General features: G+C 29.3%; 1 protein-coding gene across 1 annotated transcript; it reads right to left on the bottom strand.

The window, feature by feature from the left end:
* Positions 1-6,454: 6,454 nt before the first annotated feature.
* Positions 6,455-8,980, bottom strand: LOC129918589 (uncharacterized). The gene is made up of 4 exons (XM_055999208.1): positions 8,753-8,980; positions 7,067-7,310; positions 6,656-6,995; positions 6,455-6,589 (listed from the first exon to the last, which is right to left on the bottom strand). The coding sequence occupies exons 1-4, from the start codon at positions 8,930-8,932 to the stop codon at positions 6,511-6,513; spliced, it is 843 nt and encodes a 280-aa protein (XP_055855183.1). The 5' UTR covers positions 8,933-8,980; the 3' UTR covers positions 6,455-6,510.
* Positions 8,981-23,433: the final 14,453 nt, after the last annotated feature.

The following is a 23,433-nucleotide window of genomic DNA, read 5'->3' as shown; positions in this document are numbered from 1 at the left end:
TCGAGTTGGAAAATTCATGACTGTCGGAAATTCTGTGTTTTGTTGGCATTAAAAGTTTTCTTATAAAAAAAATTGATTAATTGGTTTTAATAAAGCAAAGATTAAAGGGTGTTTTTGAAAAATCAGTGAGTTTATATCCTTTAAATACTATATGCATAAAAGATGTGTGCTTTTTAAAAGATGATTATTCAGTAATAGGGTATTTCATTGGAGGAAAAATTAAAATTAAAAAAAGCTTTCGAACATTTTGAATCCAAAATACAATTCGTTTTTATTAGTTTCACACTATGGTAAACCATTTGGCCAATTTTTTTTTCTTGTTTTCCTCTAAAAATTCGTAGTCATCACAATTTTGTTCGAAAAATGGAAAAACCTTATAAACACCCTTTATACTTTTTTTTTCTTTTACTTCAAACATTCAAAATACTTAATAATTGAAGTATGTATGTTTTTTTTTTTAAATAAATAAACTGAGGTAATTTATTTTTTTATCAGGTTTATTAGTTAGTTTTTTGGTTGATTGACTGATTGCATGAAGTTTAACAATTTTGTGAAAACAATAATTATCTCAACTAAATTGTTCGTTTATTATTTATACTTCGTGGTTGTGTATGAAAAATTATTAACCTTTTGACTGCCAGTAGGACCTTTTTTTTAGATTTTTACTTAGATATAATAGGTCAAGCCTTTTAGTACACTCTGATGTTGATAATGTAGGTACCGCATAGGTGTATAACAAAAAGTTTCGATATAGTATATAGTAACCAACAGCTTAAAGGACTCACAGCAATTTTGTTTAGGTTACTGCCGCAAAAAAAAAAACAAAAAAAAAAACTGTGAATATACTATGACTAAATAATATACTAGATGACCCAATTAATTTAATAGACGAAAATTAAATTCAATTTTGTTTTTTAAGTGAAATAGATACCTACTCAAGATCTAGATTAAAGAAATATAATGTTACCAGATAAATTTTTAACAGCTGAAAAGTTTATCTTTACACCTCAACAGTGTCAGAAAATTATTTCGGATAGGTAATTATTGAACACAATTTGTTTTGTCCCGATTGTATCCAATTTTAAACCCTGCAGTATTGATATATTAAGATGCATTTTAAGAAAAAAAATTTTCAAAATCGTTAGAGCCGTTTTTTTTTAAACTAATTTTTTTTATATAATTTTTTGGAAAAAAAGTTTTAAAATAAAATTGGTAAAAATTCAATGTCCCGTTTTCGAAAATTTGATTTTTCAAAAATCCAAAAATTATTTTTTTGAAATTTTGTTTTTGGATTATATTGAAATTATATAAATGCTTCTTCACAAAAAGTTTCGTTGAAATCGAATAAGCACTTTCGGAGATAATCGGATTTGAAAAAAACTGTTCTATGGCAGGTATCGTTAATAATGATTTTCAAAAAAAAATTTTTATTAGAAGATAGACCTTGTCTTAGAACCTATATTTGAATTTTTTTAAACAAAATCGTTGGAGCCGTTTTTGAGCAATTTTAATTTTACTAAAATCGGTACCTATATGGCAAGTACCGTTATTTTTGGTCCAAAAAAATTAATTCCAAAAAGCCCTCTACAGAGTCGCCAAATAAATGCTACATACTAAGTTTGCCATCAATCGGTTCATCCGTTTAGGCTGTAGCTTCGTTTACAGCAGAGATCAGAAATAACCAGTCAACCTTTATTTTCAATTGGTTTCTCTCTGAGAGTTACCATATTGCTTGAAATACATTTCGGTTAAGGTTTGAGATTTATTTTAAAAAATAAAAAATAAAGGTTATCGGTTGACATTTTTACAAAAAAAAATAAATGGAAAAGGTCAACCTTTAACCGTTTTCGCTGAAAATAAATCAAAAATTTCGAATATTTCAGGAGACCGATGTTCTTATATCTAGGTCAAAGCGTTCAGCTTCCAGAAGCGTTTTCGCCCGCCCAACTTCAAACGGCTATATCTCGGAATTTTGAAAAAAAAAAGAAAAAAAATGTTTGATGCCAAAAGGTAGCGGGGACTCTAACCTACATTTGGGTACTGCTCCCGTCCCTGTAGGTGCACGCGTTCTCAAACCAGGAGAACTTAAAGGTAAAAAAAAAGTTAAGCCTGATTCTGAAAAAATAGGCATGATGTAGCGGTTTAACATGGCAGATGATTTTTTAAAAATCTGACAATGTGCAAAGCGTAGGCCCATGACACAAGCTATCATTTGACATCACTCCCAAAAATTGCTCTCAAGTGGTTTAGCTTCCAGGAGCGATCAAAGATTCGGGGATTTTTCGAAAAAAAAAATTTACCCCAACTTTCAAACGCGATTTTCTCGGAATTTTGAAAAAAAAAATCCAAAAACCCGATTATACAACTACCGGGTAGCTGAGAATGTAAGCTTTCATATGGCACCACTCTAGGAATTGATACATTTGCAGATGGGATTTATTTTTTTCTCTCAGCGATAAATCTCACTTGTTGACTGAAACATAAAAAAATACAAAATAAAGGTTTCTCTCAGACCTTGACCGAAATTTTTCTTTTTTAAAAATAAAGGTTATTTTATGACCTTTATTGAAAATGGCGACAAATAAGAGTTATTAAGGAACCTTTCAAAAGGTTGAGATTTATTTCTGATCTCTGGTTTACAGACAGACAGACGGACTTCAGGGACCCACTTTTTTGGCAACCTCTATCATCGTAATGTCATGAAAAAATGCTATCTCAACTTTTTTTTTTGTACGATATATAGTACCTATATCGCAAGTAAAAATTTGTCAGAAAAAAATTTACATATGTATTTTATAACAAATAGGTAACAAGTCATGTTCTTAAAGTAATCAATTCAATTCACCATCATTCACTTACATTCTCATTTTTGGTAAAAATAAATATAAATTAAAACATAAACTATCGACAGCACTGTAGTTAGTATAGTAGTAGTATAACAATTCAGCCATGCTTATTTTTTCCCTATCATAACAATCCGGCATTGATTTTCAATGTAAGCAAAACTTAAAACTCGCTCTCTCATATTTAATTGTCTCAACCACACACACCAACCAACCAACACAGATCACCATCACCATCTATCAAGCCAAGCCACCCGTCTCATTTCTCTGCTCAATAAGCTTCACTTTTTTCGAAATTCAACGAAAGTGAAGAGATAAGTGATTATTTTTCGCATTTGAACTCATTGTTTTCGAAAAGAGCACAGACAAAACAATTTTGAGCATGCTCATCTGTCATCTTGCTCATTTCCTTAGAGTAAAGCTGTTTCGATCGTGTTGTCCATGTTTCACTTAAAATGCTTGTTTTATTTTTGTACTACGTTTGCGGGTCGATAAAACAATTTATTTTCGTTGTATATTGTTTTCAGCGCAAAGTAATTTTCGGTAGCAAGTGTTAATTTTTATAAAAAAAAATAAAATCCTTTCGTGAAATTTGTGTTGATTTTTTTTTTTTTTTATTAAAATCGCGTTTAGTTTATATTTTTTGTGCTTGTGTTCGAGTGAACAAAATTCATAGAAATGTAAGTATCAATTTTATTTAATAAAATCTTAAAACAATGACTTACCAAAACGTAGAATTGGTAGCATTGAAAATATCGTTTTTAGCCGCCATCTTGTTCATTTGCTATTAGGTCAAAAAGAAAGGAACCAAACTATTTTTTTTTTGAAACAAAAGTCAATTTGACACACAATATAAATAAAGAAAACTTTTAAACAAATAAATTCATCGAAATTAAAAACTCAACTGCGTATCTTTTCTCTCAAACAGATTAAACTTTTTGAATTAATTAAAAGCTCAGTAATTTTTTTTTTACAATGTCGGATTCGCACATTAAATTTTATAACGGTGTTAACATTACACTCAACTCACCGACTCATTTTGACATCATCTTTGTGATGTTTTCTCCTTTGTTCTTCTTGACGAATCTTGACCAAGTCTTGCTTCATCAAAGGTCAAAAAAAGACGAAGGTGAAAACAACATAAGCCGCGTTCCATTGGAGGTGGTAGTTTACTCGTGAATAGAAATCTAGTACAACAACTTCTTCTTCTTCTTCTTTTCTCGGCGCTGTTATGATCTCGATGTCGAGGGGATCATAACTATCCCACGTAACTGCTTCACACTAGTGATCCGCCTGCGGGGTTCGCCGGGTTGACCTCAGAAATCGGCGGCAAGCCTCCCGGTTTTGTATTGTTCCATTTCTAAGGCCAACTGAATGCTGGTGGTTTTGCATTTGCTTGTACCAGGAGTTTTTAGGCCTACCTTTCTTTCTATTTCTAAATCTAGTACAACAACTACACATTCCTATTTATTCGAGTAGAAGATCATGTGTTATTTGTAGTACTAGATCTACTAATTAGTAAACTAATACCTTAAATGGAACTTTTGTCTGTAAAGGTTACCTATGTCAAATTGATTTGGAGAACTGAATCGAAAGTGAAAATTTCATATATTTGTTATAAAAAATTTCCATTTTCTTCTTTTTTTGCGCTCATTTATTAAAAATCATATGAGAATAGGATCTCATTAAATTCTTGCTAACAAGCAACTGTTATAAAATCTGTTATACATGTGCATTTTCAATCAAAAACCGTGTGGTTTTTGAGGAGATTTTGCCGTTATCTAAATTTTTGAACTAGATTATGAAAAAATATAAATGAGTGGGAAATGTAGTATAGATCAAATTATGATGATTAAGTAAGATATAACTATTTAAAATGGGAAAACTTTTTTGTTAATTATAGTGAGGCTATAAATAAAATTTATATATAATCATGATAAATTGATTTCAGAGCATTTTCATATAAAATGCACGACTGGGTCGCACGAACTTGCTTTTAGGGTTAAAGTTGCTTAAATTTTTAAGACTTTTTATATAGAAATTTGGAAAAAAAATAAAATTGATTTAAAAAAAAAAATAAAATAAAATCTGAAATCAAATTGCCCTCCAAAACAAGTATGCAGTTTTGATTGATATACTAAGATGCATTTTTAGAAAAAAAATTTTCAAAATCGTTAGATCCGTTTTTTAAAAAACTAATTTTTTATAAATAATTTTTTGGAAAAAAAGTTTTAAAATAAAATTGGTATGCCATTTTGTAGAAATCAGTAATCGACATCTAAAAACAGAATTTCAAAAAATATTCAATGTCCCGTTTTCGAAAATTTGATTTTTCAAAAAAAAATTTTCAAAATTTTGAAAATTCAAAAATTATCTTTTTGGAAATTTTATTTTTGGCTTATATTTAAATTATATAAATGCTTCTTCACAAAAAGTTTCGTTAAAATCGAATAAGCAGTTTCGGAGATAATCGGATTCGGTTCTATGGCAGGTACCGTTAATAATGATTTTCAAAAACAAATTTTTCATTAAAAGATAGACCTTAGTTTAAAACTAATATTTGAATTTTTTAAACAAAATCGTTAGAGCCGTTTTCGAGATATTTCAATTTTACTAAAATCGATATATGACAAGTACCGTTATTTTTGGTCCAAAAAAATTTATTCCAAAAATCCCTCTGGAGAGTCGCCAAATAACGCTACATACCAAGTTTGACATTAATCGGTCCATCCGTTTAGGCTGTAGCTCCTTATACAGACAGACAGACAGACAGACAGACAGACAGACAGACTGACTTCCGGGACCCACTTTTTTGGCATTGTTTACCATCGTAATGTCATGGAAAAATGTTATCTCAACTTTTTTTTTTGTGCGAATGCATAACTTGATATATAGTACCTACATATATCGCAAGTAAAAAGTGCTTTAGTTGTATGCATAATCCTCTTAAAAATATCACTCATTCTTTTCCATTTCAAATGAGGTTACAAATTTTAAACGTTCTATTCCATTTAGTTACATATTTACTTCATTGGCCTTTAGGTCTTGTTTTTTCCTCACATTTTACATATTCAGCTTTATTTTATACCTTGCAGTAAGAACTTTAGAAAGTATCAAACAAGTAATCGCAAAATTAAAATAAGATTTTGAAAAATTAAGGGCCAGTTTAACTTCACATGAGTAGATAATCTAGTACATTTACTACAACATCTAGTCATACCCTTCTGCTCGAGTAGATTTGAATTTCATTAATTTCCTTGAAATAGTCTTTCATTAAAAATCGGTAGTAAAAGCCGCATTTCTTTGAAGGTGGTAGACTAACTACTCATAAGTAGGTGATAATCTAGTACTACAAACTACACACGATCCTCTGCTGGAGTGAATAAGAAAGTGTAGTTGGTAGTACTAGATTTCTACTCATGAATAGTTTACCACCTTCAATGAAACGAGATGCAAAATACATTTTGCTGCCCTTTTAGAGCTAAGTCCAGAAAATAGTTGAGTTAACGTGTGGTTAACATTTCACATACATATTTCTCTTTCAAAATAAAAATCAAATTTCTTTAAAAAATATATTTTTAATTTATTAATTTAAAAATACACAACAAAGTTTACAAAAAAAATCAAAATCTACAACATATCTAAAAATCTACTACATTTTCAACGTCTATGCTTTAATGATAGCTAAAACAACAGCCAACATCAAAGTTAACATTGGTACCAAAGCAGCAGCACCATTTTCACATCTGAAATTATTTAAAAAACAATATTAATTTCATTCGAAAATTTAAAATAATCTAGTCAAAACTTACTTATCACTTTGAACGACAAGTGTTAAATTCTTAAAATCCAAAAATTCACTCGAAGCTTCATACAAAAGATTACTTAAAACTGTTCCATTGTTCGATAATGATCTATTTCTAATCAAAATATAAGCTTCAGTTACATTTGAAAGGACAGGTTTTGGAGCAATAGTTGTTGTACTAGCATCAGTTGTACTAGATGCTTCAGCTGTAGTAGAAGAACTAATTGTTGTTGATGAGGGTGCTTCAGTTGTTGATGGTGCTGGTGTTTCAAAAGCAACTTCATAACCGCAAACAAATGCATATTTATCATAATCGGTTTCTACGATTTTATATGTTTTAATAACACCTTTAGAAAAAATTTAAATAAACAGAAATTTAAGATTTTGAAAAATTTGAAGAAAACAAGTATAAATTTACCACTGGAAGTAGTAATATTGTAAACGCCTTCGACTAATTTTGATGTGACATTGATAGCCAAATTATAATCAATTGTTTTATTTGACCAAAGCTTCTCTGGGTTAGTGCTGTATGTAACTAAAGTCGAAAGGCTTGAATTGCTTGGGATATAAAATTTCATTGAAACACACTGTGCTTTATTGTGTTCATCAAAGGCAGCATTGGGATAGGTCTTGCGGGCAACTTCATACCATTGTCCAAGGAGCTAAAAATAGAAAATTATTTTGTAAAAATAAGTTTTTATGAAAAGAAGTGTTATAGAAGAAGAATCTTTAGTCCGAGTTCTTTTGAAGGTTCAAAAAGATAAAAAAGATAATCTAGTACTATCAACTACGTATTCTCATGTTTTCAGGCAGAAAAGTATGTAAAGATAGTACTACGAGAACTAGTAATCATCCACTCATGAGTAGTCTACCATCTCCAAAAGAACGTAGTTTTAAGTACGTAGATGGATATAGTAATCTAGTACTTTCACGTAGGTACATATGTTTTTAAGAAAAATTTGATGGTATTGCATTGTTTTCTTTAAAGTGCAATCCATTGAAAATCGTTAGTAAGGTAATTTTACGTTTTACGCTGCCTCTGAAAAAAAACACGACGTGTTTATTTGAATTTAGAATATACGAAAACGATAATCTAGTACTACCAATAAATAACTCGAGGCCTTTAGATGAACCAAACAACTTAAACATAGATCAATCATGAGTCTATGATCAAAAGATCTAGTACTACCTATCATTTGCACATGATCTTCTGCTCGAGTTATTTATTGGTAGTACTAGATTATCGTTTTCGTATAAAGCTCAGTTAAACTTTGGTTTAATTTGTACTCAGTGATTTAAGTGGTTGAAATGAATGAACTTTGAATCAGAGGTAAACCTCAATTTTACAACGATTTCAGATTAATAAATTAATTATAGGTATCTATTTTTAAATTTAATAACCGCGATTTTAATATTTGTAAGACACTCGACGTCAGTTTTGTGAAAGATCTGTTCGTTAACATAAACAGGTATAATCTGTTATAAAAACTAATTTTTTATGCCATTTCGTTATAATTGTACTAAATGTCTGACTCTATAAAAAAAAAAATTTTTTCCGAGTAGTTTCGAAAATCTTGATTGTTTTCGAAAAAAAATTCGAAGACTGATAAAAGTCAAAAATTCAAATTTAGTAAATTTAATAGTTAATTTTTAAGGAGTTGAAGCTTTATTTTTGAAAAAATGTGTTGATTCGAATCAAAGAAATTTTAATTTAAAGTAAATATCACGGAAATTAGACAAGTTCGAAATTTCGAAATTAGCCTTTGCAAGGTTTTTATGTACTTTTGCAAACTTTTTTTTATTTTTAATAAGGAAAGATTACAAAATAATCAATTCCACATTTTTATTCTCTTCAAGGTGAAAAGATAAATTAATGATTAGATCCATCACATGACATGATATTGTTTTTTTTTTTTTTTCGAATTATCAATATTCGAAATGTCATTGAATGATCATCGTCATGACAGCTTGATGTGTGGAATAAAAAATCACGTGGTTTGAATTCAAGTTTTTTCTTAAAATCCATTAAATTCTCATTTGAAAGTTAAAATCCTTTGAACTATCACTCAGTATCACTTTTATCACAAATTAAAAAATCACTCACCAAAGTAGCGTTAACAGTTTTGGCTGTAGCATTTTGACATGAGAGAATGTCATGAATAGCAGCTTCTGTGGTGCTCGAAACTACCGCTTCTGTAGTCGATGATGCATCTTGAGCTGCAGCAAAATTAAATAAAAGAATTAATCCAAGTGATGCCAAAGCTAAGTTCGAGATAATCGCCATTTTCGATATTTGAATTTTTAAACCACGATCACAATTATAAGACAAATGTCAACGGTTAAATAAACACTGAGAATATGGACAGGAAATCATTTAACTTTTATACTTTGAAACTGGAATCACAAGGGGTAATGATAAGAATGGTAATATAATAAAAAAAAAAGTGATTCATTAGAGAAGGTAATGTTTTTTAGAATTGAGAAATGATGGGGTAGCCAAAAAATGTACCTTAATTTTTCTTTATTTTTTTGTGTGTTGTTATCATTATCGATATGATAGGAGTTGGAAACAATATTGTGTAGGTATGTAGAACTGCCGGTATTTTTTTTATCCAAAAAATATTTTTTTTTTTTTTGATAACATGAAAATGAAGAATGAATAAGATTTTGTCTAGATATTATCTAGGCCGGGTCCGAAGGGGGCTCATATTTCAAATATAAGAAATTGGAATTTAAAAGAATTGATAAATGTCAAAAGAGAAATGACAGATGATGTCATTTTATGTTATCGTTATTGTTTTAGCTCTGTTCGATGTAACGTGGTTCCAACTTATCTCAAGTTCCTAATTCGTTGATTTCGTTGGCTTAACTGTGGTTTAACTCTGGTTAAAGCTTGCTCTTTGCATGTTCACATATATATTAACATTAAACCAGAGCTAAACCACAGATATAATTCCAATTTCTTCAGATGCAAACTATTGAACCATGGTTTAAATTTGTGCAACTGATGTCAAATTCCATTTTCTCGTTTTCACCAACTTTGAATTGACATTTGGTGGGACTTTTGTTTTTACCGTTGTACATTGACCGTACATCTATGAAGCATATTGAGGGCATTAAATGACATTTGGGGAGAAACTCATAAGAAAACCGGTTTCTTCGAATGATTTCTAAAGAACTTTTTTGAGGGACTTAAAAGATTTGTTTTCGTTTGTGCGATACGCACCTGCTCCGTTTTTGTTTTTATCGACGATAACTCATGCACGTAGCTATCTATCTAAAATATTGAAGTCTATTTTTCAATCACGATTTTTTATTGCCTCATCAAAATAATAATTAATAAGTAAAAAACAATGAAAGAAAAGTGATTAACCATAAATCGGTTTGAACAAATTATAACTTCATGAAATTACTCAAATTTCGAAATTCTAGGAAAAAGTTAAAACAACAATTCAAGTGAAATTTTGTTAATGAAAAATTAATAGAACAATTTGTTTTTTTGACCCATTCATTTGATAAAATCAAGGAAGTAGGATTTGAAAGTTCATCTACACTGAAATTTTCAGTGACAGCTCATCTATTACAATTTGACATGTTCGTTTATAAATAAAAAGGTCAAGGGTTGCTAATGGACATAGGAACGTCTGGTGCGCCAGTACTTGTTCTTGTGGAATTTTAAGCATTTTGACGAAATTCATGGAGAATTTTTTTTAAATTCGTTAAGAATTTCATAAGACTTTGTTCAGAGTTTATTTAAATTTATTTATTCGTTAAATTTTTATTGAATTTTGCTTGAAATTTCCTCGTTTTTGACCATGCCTGGGAGGGTAAAGATTTTAACGAAATTCATATGAAGTCTTGATGGGTTTCGTCAAGAATTTTAATAAAACTTGTTCAGGGTTTTTAATTGCCGTGCGGGATTTTGATATTTTTAATTATAAAAAACTCAAAAAATTTAATACTTTTTCGTTAAGAATTTTATAAATTTCGTTTGGAATTTCCCCTTTTTTCAACAATGCCATGGAGGATGTAGAGCGTTTTAACGAAACACATAAGAACTAGTTCAGAGTTTTGCAATGGGTAGGTACTGGAGAATTCCGTGCGGGATTTTAATGATTTTGAAAAATATTAACCGAAAATTCATTAAGTTTATAAGAAAACTCGTTAAGAATTTAAGTAATTGTTCGTTCAAAAGGAGTTTAACCAAATAAGGTTAAAATATTTTCGTCAAAAATCGTAAATGAATTCGATAAATCATAAATCGTTAAGATATAAAAAAAAAATTATTTCGTTGATCCAAGTTTCTCTGCGATTCTTTTAGAATATAAATTTCATTTGTCAATTCGTATGGCTGCTTATTTGACTTGATGAAATTTGACTGAAATAGCTTATGTTGATACCGTCCTTGTCGGCCCTAAAGTCGTGATCAGAACATGTACCTCCGAATATGATTTTTTGAGTGAATTTCTTCGCGAACTCGTTAAGATTTTGAAAATTTTTGAGATTTTGCATAATTTCGATCTATAAATCAAATCGTCCAGCGACATATAACATAACGAACGTGTTTACAGCTTAAAAATGGAAATAAACTTGTTCAAAGTTAAAAAAAAGTCTTTTTTATAAAATTCAAAAAGAATTTTGTTGAGATTCGTTAAGAATTTCTTAAGAACTCGTTAAGAGTTTTCTAATTCCTACCGCAGAATTCCGTGTGGGGTTTGAAGAATTTTGACGAAATTCGTTAAGAATTCCATAAGGAGTCTTCAACGATTTCTAAGTGTTAAAGAACGAAAGAAAAAATTCAAATTAAAAAAGAATTTTGTTAAAATTCGTTAAGAATTTCTTAAGAACTCGTTAAGAGTTTTTTTTAGTTCCCTGAGCTTCTTGAACTGAAGAATTCCGACGCGATTTCGAGAAATGTGACGGAAATCACAAAGAATTTAGTTGGTATTCGTTCAGAATCTCTTAAGAACTCGTTTAGAGTTTTCTTAGTACCAAAGAATTTTTAACGGGATTTGAAAAATGTTGTTCAAATTCTAAAAAAAAAATCATAAGAATTTTATCTCAGTTTCTTCACCTGGAAAATTCCGAGCGAAATTTAGAGAATTTTGATAAAATCACAGAAAATTAAGTTGAGATTTTCATCAAAATTCGTTCAAAGTTTCTATTAATTTAGAATTTAACGAATTTTGACACAAATTCACAAATTTTAAGTGTTTTTTCCTATAGAAAGTTTGATGATTTTTTCATATTTGGGCCTTAAAGATCGCTGTCCCTCTTTGATTGCAAAACTTATCGAAAACTTGACGAAACATAGCAAAACACATCTTTGTTGAATTTCTTATGTTAACATGGTTTTTTTTAGACTGTTTTCGTTGCATATATTTATTTATTTAATTTTTAAAATAAACAAACTGGATAATGGAAGTACCTATGAATGTGAACTCCCCGTTAAAAAATTATTGTTTATTTGTCTTAATGACGTTTTTTAAGCAAAATCTTTTTTTTATCTGAATAAATTGCTTCAATTAAACCTCAACCGGATATATTGGATCCGATAATTTCACCTGTTATCAACAAAAATGATTTTTTTATATGATTCAATTATATTTTGGTTGATAAGAAAGTTATTATGGTGTGTCACTCATAAATTTAACTTGATGAAGATTTATCATTTCGGTTTTCAAAAACAAATAGCTAGATATCTACAATTAGTCTGAGTCAGTTGATAATCTTAAAAATAATTTACTTGTTTTTCTGTATGAGTGTAGTACATAATCTTAATTATTTGAAAAAAAAAAAGCGATCTCATCTTAGTATTTCTATTTTGATAAATTATTTCCAAGGAACTAATATAACAACTAATCTGATTTTTAAACATTTCTAGTGTTGTTTTTTGTACTTATGAATTAATTCATAGTCTGGCATAAAAATTTACTTTTTATGAATTAGGTAATATTATTTTGTAGGTAGTTTTTGCAAGAAAAACCGGTGTGGTGAGAAATGATTTAATCTTTTAAATTTGTATTTCGTAAAATCCCACCAAGCTCAATTTCATTGATATTAGGCACTCTTTAAAACCAATGAGTCACTTAAATTTATCTATTCTATGAATAGACTCCTTAGTAAGGCGCAATTAAAGGTTTGCAAGATGTTATAAATAAAATCCTTATCATTTAGTAAATATGTTGAAACCATACTATAATGACCTCTTCAATACTTCAGGAGGTTCAGTTCTTTTCTAATCGTTCTTTAAAGGAAAGTAAAATATCTTTGTACAGGATTAGAATCGTTTGTATAACAGTTAACAATACTACTCTGTTTGATTTTATTGTTTGTGGTATTTCTAAGGTCATCTTCAATTATTGTAGGTAATAAAAGTGTTATATTCCAATTGAAACCAGTTTTTTTTTATAATCAGCCTCTCTGTTTCTATTCACGCGAGATGTTACTCTCCTTTCGCATACTATTGTGCCTCTGTTTGTCCGATAACCTGGTAAACTTTTGTTGAATCCATTATTCAATGGCAGTTTACTAAATAATGTTATCTTCAGTTATAATAAAAAAAAAACTGTTATACGTTTTTGGAAATCCACAATGCAGTGTATTTACTGTTACATGCCAGTGATAGTAACGTAAATTTACTTGACCACAGGTTATCACAATCTTGCGTACCTGGTAAAACGACATATACAAACTGACAACAAGTTGAATAGAAAAAAATACGTGTAATCAGACCCTTAAACTGTTATAATTTTGACACCAAATAATTCGTAGGTAGTATAAGTGTCTTCAGAATATCTTGCAAAGTTTAAAAATACATGTCAAAAATATAAGTTGAAAACATAAAAACAGTGGTAAATGAAGTTTGAAAACTCATTGCACAAAAATGACAGCTCTTCCCACACGATTTGACATTTCCTTGAGATGAGAATCGTTTGATAGTGAACAAATTCTGTTATACGTTTTTGGGAATACATTATTAAGTGTATGTGCTATAAGAGGAACGTGACAGTTATGCATTTAGTATTTTTTCATATTTTATAACTGTTTTGTGTACCTGTCAAAATGACAAACAACAATTTAAGGAAAACACCCGTGTAAACAGGCCCTTGGGATGTCTTAAACTTGACAACAGATTCTTCGTAACTAGCAAAGGCGCCTTCAGACTTATTCATAACGTTTAAAAACATGTAAAAAATTGAATTAGATAATGTATAACCGTAAGAAGATTAAATTTGAAAGCTTAAGATTAAAAAATGACAGTTCTTCCCTCACGATTTGACATTTGTTTGACCATCGAAATATTCATAACTGATTCAAAAACTATTAAACATTTTATCACTTTTCAGTTAATGAACAAGATTTTTGGTTATGATTTGAAACCTGATAACACATACCTACAATCGATTTTGAGAACACAGTTTTGACAGTTCAATATCTCCTTCATTTTGACAGAAGATGGGTTTTTAAATACTTTGAATAATCGAATTGTTCTGGTGACACTATCATTTAGGTTGAACTGTTATACAAGATAGCCACTTAAGTGGTTTTATAAAAGACTCAACTTGAAGGCATCCAAAATTAAAGTTCAATGTAATTTTCAAAACTTTTATAAAATCTACTACATTTATTATCAATCTATAGTTCTTGGTACTTTCCTATAATTGTTTGCATTTTGTACACCTTTTCTCCTTTTTCATACATGACAGCACTTTGAGAAGCGTAAAATTAATCACAACGTACATTATTATAAAGCTTCATGTGAATGCCAACAGATGGATGTTATATTCCATCAGTTATAAACACCGCAAAAGTTTTCCCTCGCATCTAGCTAGCTAGCAGCAGTAGCATCTTCAGAGAAGCGATATGCGATGCTGCTGATGATGTTAATGTTGACATTTGTTGCGCATCTACGCATCAAAATTTATTTGAGTGGTGACAATGGATTTTGACAGGATTTCTCCAGAGTGTTGGAGCGTAAACCATTTCGATGGGGGGGGGCGTATAAATTCGTAGATATAGCAGAAGCTTACGAATTTAATTAAACTTTGTGTGGGTTTGGGTTTTTTGGGGAATTTAATTCAATAAAGACGAGGCGAGACGAGACGAGACGAGACGACAACGTCACCTGTCGGAATTTCTTTTATTTCATTTTATCTTCTTTTGTTTTTTATTTACATACATTTTATTTATTTGGGGGGATGAAAAGATTTATTTATTGTTGTTTGTTTAAAAAAAAAATAATAATGAAGTTGATACCCCTATATTTTTTTTTTTTTTGTTGAGAGATATAAGAAGACAAAGTGAGACAGCATGATGGTAAAATGATAAGAATTTACATTTTAATAAGCGAATTATAATGACACTGAATTACATCGGGGAATATGATAAATCACTCTCCAGAGAAGGTATAGATATTGTACTTGAAATTTATTATAAAAGTTTTAAATTGAAAATTTGCAATTAAACAAAATATACAATTTACACCATGCATTATTCGGTTGAGTACGTGATTTTATTACAATATCTAACATCCTTGTGAAAATTCCACTTCTGATACCATGTAAATCAAGGAACTGTTTTCCTTTAACAGTTTTTGGTTATAGTTCTCATTGATTAACAGTTAAATTAGCGTTTTATAACAGTTTATAACAGTTTTAGTAAATTAAGCTGTCAAAAACTTTCCAACTTTCTTAAATCCTTGAAATTCAGCTTTAATTAATGCTCAGTTTCAAGCAATAACTACTTTTAACTTGGGTGAAATCGTAGGAAAATGGATTCTTATAATAAATTAGTTCAATTTTAATAAAAGTTATATTCTTTAATGATTCTGTAATACGAGTATGTGAAGGAAACTTCTATTTTTTTGTATAACATTATAACAGTATAACAGTACCTATATTTAGTCTTATCTTAAGTCGTTCTTGTGACGAGTCAAGTATAGATACCAAAAAGGTTTACAGTATTTTTGGAACGTTACTTTTTTTCCAACTAGAATAGCTTTTTAATTAATTAGTAAAATTTTAACCAGTTTGACCTTAGGGCAATTTCCAAATTGCGTTAAAATTTGGGTTGAAATTTCTACCACGATTAAAATTTGATGTTTGGTATGAAAAGCAATAAAATGAATCCATTTGCTGTGTGAAAATCCTTCTTTTTGAACCAACTTTTCTGTGAAAATTTAAAAAATTTCCCTCATGATTTAAGAAAATTTCCTGAACAAAGAATATTTTTCTTTTCCCAGATAAAACTACACTAGTCTGCAAGGAAATCCTCCTGTAAATAAAACTATACTTTTCTAAAGGATTTTCGTATGCTGATTCCGAATCCGAAATCAGAATTGACCTAGCATGTCACGTTTTTTTAGATATTCCCGTTAGAAAATCTCAAAAACCCATTTTTTTTGCTGTTTTCGAAGAAATATTTTGGCATAATGTACCTAATCTTTATCAATTAAAATTGTACCGGTTTATGAAAGAACTTATTTTTTTCTTTCAAATTCAGTTTCAATCTTCTCAATATCTCTTTTCTTCTTCGAGATATCTTAATTTAAGTACCTAAGTTTAGTAGGTTTGGCATATCTTACCATAAAGAAACTGATCTCTAAAAATTAATATATCTATCTTTCTCCCTAGAACAAAAGTATATTTTTCTAATGGACTTTAGTGTGCTGATTTTGAATCCGAACTCAAAAAATTTCGGTCAGCTCTGGTTTTTGAGATATAGTAGTTTTTTTTGAGATTTTATAAAAAAAACTTGATTTTGTGATATACTTTAATGCGAATATCTTCGCATTAAACTTCGAACTTCGGATTCTAACTCAGCACATCAAAAACTATAAGAAAAAAATGCTTTTGTTTCTAGAAAAAAACAAATCTGAAGCTTTACAAGGCAGTTTATCGAATGGTTTATTACAAATAAGATATTTCTAAATAGAAAAATTGTATATAAAATTACAAAAAACGTAAAAATTTTGTTTAATGTATTTTATTATGGTTTTCTTTACATTTTTGACTTTTTAAATATAATGGGCATTGATATTTTATATTTTCCTTAATTAAGGTGTTTTTGTTCATGTAGGATTTACTAAAAAGTGAAGGATTTCGAAATGTCTCTTTTTTTTGTCAATCAGTATTTTAAAAAAATGAGTAAAAATTAATGTAAAAGGACATATTTGGTGTCAATCTATAGGTCATATTATGAGAAATAAGTCCTTCAAATTTGAGCTCAATGCGACAAATAGTTTTCATTTTATACAAGTTCAAATGAATCTAAAAGAATGATTTTTTAGATACTACCCACATTGTTCAAAAATCATTTTTACAAAAATGGTAAATGATAGAATTTTTCTGAAACCAGATTTAAATTCAGGAAAGTCTTATATTTCACAATATCAAAACATTATTTGAAGGAGAAAAAAAAAGTTAAGTTTTGCAGACCAGTGTTATTTCTCGTACAAAACCCAAATTAAAAAAAAAACAAAGTCAATAAAAAGTTACTAAAGACAATAAAAAATAAAGTATTTTACTTCTAATTTTTCTCTATTTTGATTTTTTAATAATTAATTAATTTATAATTTGATTTTTTGATAATTTGATTTCTTGTTTGATTATATCTTATTTCAATTTTTTTGAAAAAAACTTATAGAAGCAAACTTCTCTCTCACTCATGAGAAACGTCAAATTTTAACCCATTTTTAAACCTTCTCCACAGCTCGATTAAGATCTGTTTGTTAACTATGTTAACGTCACAGATTTTTTATAGTTCAACAACAAAATTAAAATAAGTTTGTTTGATTTATAGTTCTTCTATATGTTTTTTCTCCATAGACCAATTATTTAAATAATGGGGTTGAATGAAATCCACTCGAAACAAAATATTTAAAATTTAATACTTTATTAGTTTTGAGCTTTAACTTGGCAATCAAAAAATTAAAAAATAAATCACATGCGATTTCTTAATTCAGATTTCACATGAAAACCAATTGACCAAAATGAAATCAAATTTCAGTCATGCATTCTACTACTAAAGCAGCAGTACTTTATATTTTAATTGCAATTTTCAGTTCTGAATATTTGTTTAAAACGGAAGCCAATTTTAATTCAAAGTTTTTCTATTTAATTGAAAACATCAATAAAATTGAACATTTACAAAGTGTTTTTCTTTTTAAATCATCTGGAGAAATTCTTTTTAATGTGTTGAATGACCAACTTATACGAAACATATCAACTTTACTTGGTATTCCAGTGATTCTTTCAACTGAAACTTCTTCAATTTACTTGAAGGGACAATTTAATGAAAATCTTTTAACAATAGTTCTGTTTGATTCAAGTGATTATTTACTGCAACGACGACTTTTGGAATATCTTCAACACCTTCGATACTGTAAGACGATTTTTGTGCTCAAGAATTCTTCGAGAAATAATGATAAGGAACTGAAGATTGTTTTCAACTTTTGTTGGAAGAATAAAATGGTCAATGTTGTAGCAGTTTTTCAAGATTTCTGGAATTCTTCGGTTTTCTTCAGATATAACAATTTTGGTGGCAATTTGATAAGTGATAAGTTCATTTTGAAGGAGAAATCAAATATTTTTCCTAATCGAATGCAAAACCTTCAGGGATCAATGTTGCCAATTTTATTTGGAGGTCCAGATCCTGGAATAATAGTTTCACAAAAATCCAAAGATGATTTGATTATTGGTGGCTATTTGGGTAATTTCTTCAATGCTTTTGCTAAAAGACACAATGCCAAATTAAACACTTCAAATGTTAATACAACACTTTCATCGTTTTATATTGCGGATCTTGTAAATAATGGAAAAGTTGACATAGCAGGTGCGGGACCTTTACTTTTAGAAGTTCCAAGTCAAAGATTTTCATATCCTTACCGAATAGCCGATTGGGGTATTATGCTTCCCACTGAACCACACATTCCAATTTACAAAGTGTTTTTCTATGTTTTCCATTGGGAAATCTTCTTTTTGACAGTTGTGATATTCATATTACTGTCATTATCACTCTGGTTAACTGGGAAATTCTCTGGGAAACGTCAAACTCTTATCGCAAGTGAAATATTCTTTAACATTGATTGTTTAAGTGGAATACTGGGAAAGTCGTTTTCCGAAGCACCGAATGCATCTTCTAGTACAAAAATCATCTATTTGATGATCTTTTTATTTGGAATAATGATTTTAACTTCATACGATGCATTTCTTCAGTCTTTTATGACCAATTCTCCAAGAGAAAGAACAATAAGATCATTCGATGAACTTGAATCATCTGGTTTAAAAATTCATTTACTTGAAGTTGAGTTGAAAATATTGCGGAAAGTTAACCCAACTTTAATGGAAAAGTATTCAAATGTTTTTCAAAGTCAAACAAATTTTAAGGCTTATTTAAAAGCTCGTGATAGTCTAAATCCAAGTAATGGATATTCTGTAAATAATCCCAAATGGCAAGTTTATCTCAATCAACAAAAATTCTTCGGTCAACAATTATTTCGTTTGGCAAAGGAATTATCACCTTGGAGAGGATTACAACATACAATTTCGATTAATGAAAATTCAATTTTTAAAGAAATTTTGAACTTTTATATTTTGGAAACACAATCAAGTGGTTTGATGGACTTTTGGACAAGAAGAGCGTTTTATGAGTTACTTGAAATTGGTAGAATTGAGAAGTTAAATTTTGGATTCGATGGGAAATTACATCAAATGAAAATTTCAGACTTGAGATGGATTTGGATATCGATGAGTTTGGCACTTTTCGTAGCTACATTGTGCTTTTTTGGAGAAATGTGTGTTTTTAAATTTAAAATTGAGGGAAAAATTAAACAAAAATTTTCAAATGTTTAAAGTGGCTGTGAATTATAAATATAAAATCAATAAATTCAAATTACATATGATTGACTTTTAATCGCATAATTTTTTTTTTTTTACTTTAACTTTGATTTAGAGCACAATCAGATAAAAAAAATACAAAAATAAATGTCATAATCATCCAAGTTCTGGATGATTAAGGCGGAGTCTTGAGCTTTGACAAGAGCCCATGAAAAGAGTTACGTCAATTTTAACAACTGACAGCTCGACAAAATTGGGATTTTCAATATAATGTGAAAAACGTCCTGTCATTTGGTGTGTCCGACAAGTCTATTAATGTAAATGGAAAAAATTATCTGAACTTTCAAATATTCCATCTGACAGATTCTTTGACATCAGCTGCGTTCAGTAAAAGTTCTGTTTGCTATTCACCAACAGCGCACTGGAGAATGTCAGAACTAAAAAATCTACTCCTTTAAATGTTATGAGAATTTTGATTTCAATTGTGGTTTTTAAATGAAAAAGATTCCACCCGAAAAATATGAAATTATATTTCAAATTTTTACATTTTTGAGATGAAATGCCATCAACTGACAGCTCAAGCCTTAAGTTCACATTAGACAAAAAATAACATTGAACAAACTCAGTTCTCTGAAGTGTGCTGTCAAACAAATTAATCACCTCTTTCTGTCATATGCATTAACGATTTAAAACACGTTGACGTAAAGGTTTAGAGATACAAAATGTACTAGATTATCTGCTTAAATTGTAGTGTGTAGTTTACTACCACCAAATTAAAGGGGCTGAAAATTAAATACTCTTCTGCAGGAAAAGCTGAAAACCTGTTTTTTTCAGTACTAGATTGCACTCGGGCAAATTTAATGAGTTGATCTAGGTGTAAATGTACTAGATCATCTTATCACTGGTAATGCTTGGTCTAAAACCACTTAAGAAACACCGCTAGAATACAAACAACTGATTAATTAATCTTTTAGCTGTGTTTATCTATACGAAGATAAATATTGCAGGGCAAAGCAAAATCTAGTACAAAAAGCCACTTTTGTTAATAGCCCCGTTCCATTGGAGGTGGTAGTTTACTCATGAGTAGATCTAGTACTAAAATTAACACATGATCTTCTACTCGAGGAGATAGGAATGTGTAGTTGTTGTACTAGATTTCTACTCACGAGTAAACTACCACCTCCAATGGAACAGGGCTAATTTAAAAGCAACAAACTGTGCAATTGCTTTTTTTTTCTAAAGCTAAATCAAATTGGAAAGTACCTAAATTTACTGGAACCTAAACAAAATTTTTACAGCAAGATCTCCGGTTGATTATAAATCGGTTGAGGTTTGGAAATTTTAAACTTTCATTGCATACTTTTAAGAGAATCAGTTTTACTTGAAGAAGAAACCATTTTGAAAACCATCTTATTTATTAAATGAAGACCAATATCAGAAGTACTCGCTAAGAAATAAATAATAAATAAATAAATAAAAAAAGAAACTTATAAATTAGCTTACTTATAAATTAGCCCGGAAAATCGATTTAAATATTTAAAATTGTGATTTTTTTTAAAACGTGGATTTTTTTACCTAGATTTGTATCCCATTCTAATAGCCCTGTTCCTTTGGGAGGTGGCAAAGTACTACTAGCAATTTTCAATGGAACGCACTTTCAACGAATTCAATGCAAATCGACAATTAGGTAGCTAATACACATTTCTAAAAAAAAAACATCGGACATTTTTGAGGGTTATTGGATTAAGTTGTTTGATAATTTATTATCAAAAGCAATAAAACATACAAAAAACTTTAAAATTAAAAAAATAAAAAAAAAACAACAAAATTTAATCCTTATCAATTTGGGGGATTTTGTTTTCGTTTGATTAAAATTTTTATCACATTTTTATTTATTTTATAAAATAAATGAAAAATTGAAAAAATCAACTTTTTTAGTGATTTTTTTTTTTTACAATTTCAAACCATGAACATTGGCGAATTTTTTAATTGCACCAGCAATAATTTCGGACATGATTTTTTCATTCACATCAGATGGTTTATCGTCTTCATCTTCTTCTTCTTCATCATCATCAGCAATTTCTTGTATTGTCTTCTGAAGAGCAAATGGAATTGGTTCAGCCAAACCATAGCTTATTTCAACATCATCATCACTTTCTTCTTCATCTTCTTTAACTTGTCTGAAAGGAATAATTGATTCATTTTCATCATGATCTTCATCATCTTCTTTGTCAACAAAGTTCTTCAAATTTGAAACAGCAATTGGTTGAGCCAGTCCATAGCTTATTTGAACTTCAGAATCATCTTCATTGGTCATATCAATGACTTCTTCAGCAATTATCTTCTTTGGCACATCAGTGTCTTCATCTTCATCAACTTCTTTTTCTTCTTTTTTCACATCAGCTAATTTGATTGGTCTTTCAAGACCATAACTCACAATAACATCTGAATCTTCTTCGTCTTCGTTATCGACGGGTTCTGCTGCAACTTTTTGTTGTTCTTCTTCAATTGATTCGATCTTCTTCAAAAGTGCTGGCAAGTTCATGGGTTTCTGACGAAATTCTTCTTCTGACTCATCAATTTCTTTTGTTTGAACAACTTTTTCACTTTTGATCTTATTGAAATGTTCCAATATCTGCTTAACAATTGGATCGAACTTTTCTAGCGATAATTTCGAATCGTTTTCGGGCAAACGAGCTGCTGAAGCAACAGCTACAAACGCGAAAAATAAAATTACCAATGACTTCTTCATTTTGCGATAGGATTTTTTAAACTGAATTGTTAAGAAATTTTGTAGAAATATTTATAGAAATCAATTAATTTATCAGAATCTTGTTCAAATACAAAAAAAAAAAAAAAATCCTAAAGCTTGGAAGATAAGAAAAATTGAATATTTTTGAACTTTCTATGTTATCTTCGTCTTTTATCAATCAGCTAAAGACCACCAATGGTAGCAATCTTCTAGTAGCTAATCGTTATTTTGTATTAAACCTATCTAATCTATTTTTAAGGGCTTTTTAGGAAATGCATTAGGACAATACAAATCAAATTGATACTATTTTCTATCAAAAACATCGTCATCGTTGTCGAAGAACTTGTCAATACCTGTGTTATCTTCACTTAAAGAATTAAAACCTTTTTTTTTTTTTGTTGGTTTTATTTTGGCTTTGCAGACGAGATAAAAGTTTGATATTGAAATTATTTCGTAAACAATAATGCTATCGACGCTGACGTGTGGAAAAAAAATTAGTTCAAATTGCACAAACAAATGTTGCTATCACAGGTTGAATACTGATAACAGAAATCAGACGATATAGCTAACCACACTGATAAGAAAAAGTTTATCATGTCGCGCCGCTTGGATTGCATAAAATATGTTGTGGAGGTTCAAAGCCTAATTTTGTTATTTTTATTTTTCAACTTTCCTCTGCTAGAATACAATCCTTGTTTTCGAAAATATTTCAAAAATAGCGTTCCTGACATTATAAAGTGCTTGAATAAGTGAAATTGACGGAATATAGTGACATTTAATAATTAGTTAGTGATATTTCGTTATTATTTTTCAACTTTCTTCTGCTAGTATAAAATCCTTGTTTTCGAAAATATTTCAAAAATAGCGTTTCTGACATTATAAACTGCTGAAATAAGCAAAATTGACGGAATAAAATGACACTTAATAAAAAGTTAGTAGTATTTCATCATTCTTTTTCAACTTTTTTCTGCTAGAGTACTCTCCTAGTCTTCGAAAATATATACATATTTCAAAAATAGCGTTTCTAACATTATAAAGTGCTTTAATAGCAAAATTGACAGATGATAATGACACTTAATAATAATTTAGAACTAATTCATTTATTGTTGTACAACTTTCTTCTCATAGAATATTATCCTCGTTCTCGAAAATATTTCAAAACTAGCGTTTCTGACATTATAAAGTGCTTGAATG

This window comes from Episyrphus balteatus, chromosome 4 (assembly GCF_945859705.1).
Source record: "Episyrphus balteatus chromosome 4, idEpiBalt1.1, whole genome shotgun sequence".
Lineage (NCBI taxonomy): Eukaryota > Metazoa > Arthropoda > Insecta > Diptera > Syrphidae > Episyrphus > Episyrphus balteatus.
Note: the sequence above shows the minus strand (reverse complement) of the source record. Positions and strands in the feature narration are given on the sequence as shown.

Coding starts and splice junctions, on each gene's coding strand:
- LOC129918589 (XM_055999208.1), bottom strand. CDS start 8,932: ATGGCGATTATCTCGAACTTAGCTTTGGCATCACTTGGATTAATTCTT. Junction 6,996..7,066: donor CAATATTACTACTTCCAGTG/GTAAATTTATAC, acceptor TTTTTTCTAAAG/GTGTTATTAAAACATATAAA. Junction 6,590..6,655: donor CTTGTCGTTCAAAGTGATAA/GTAAGTTTTGAC, acceptor AAATAATTTCAG/ATGTGAAAATGGTGCTGCTG.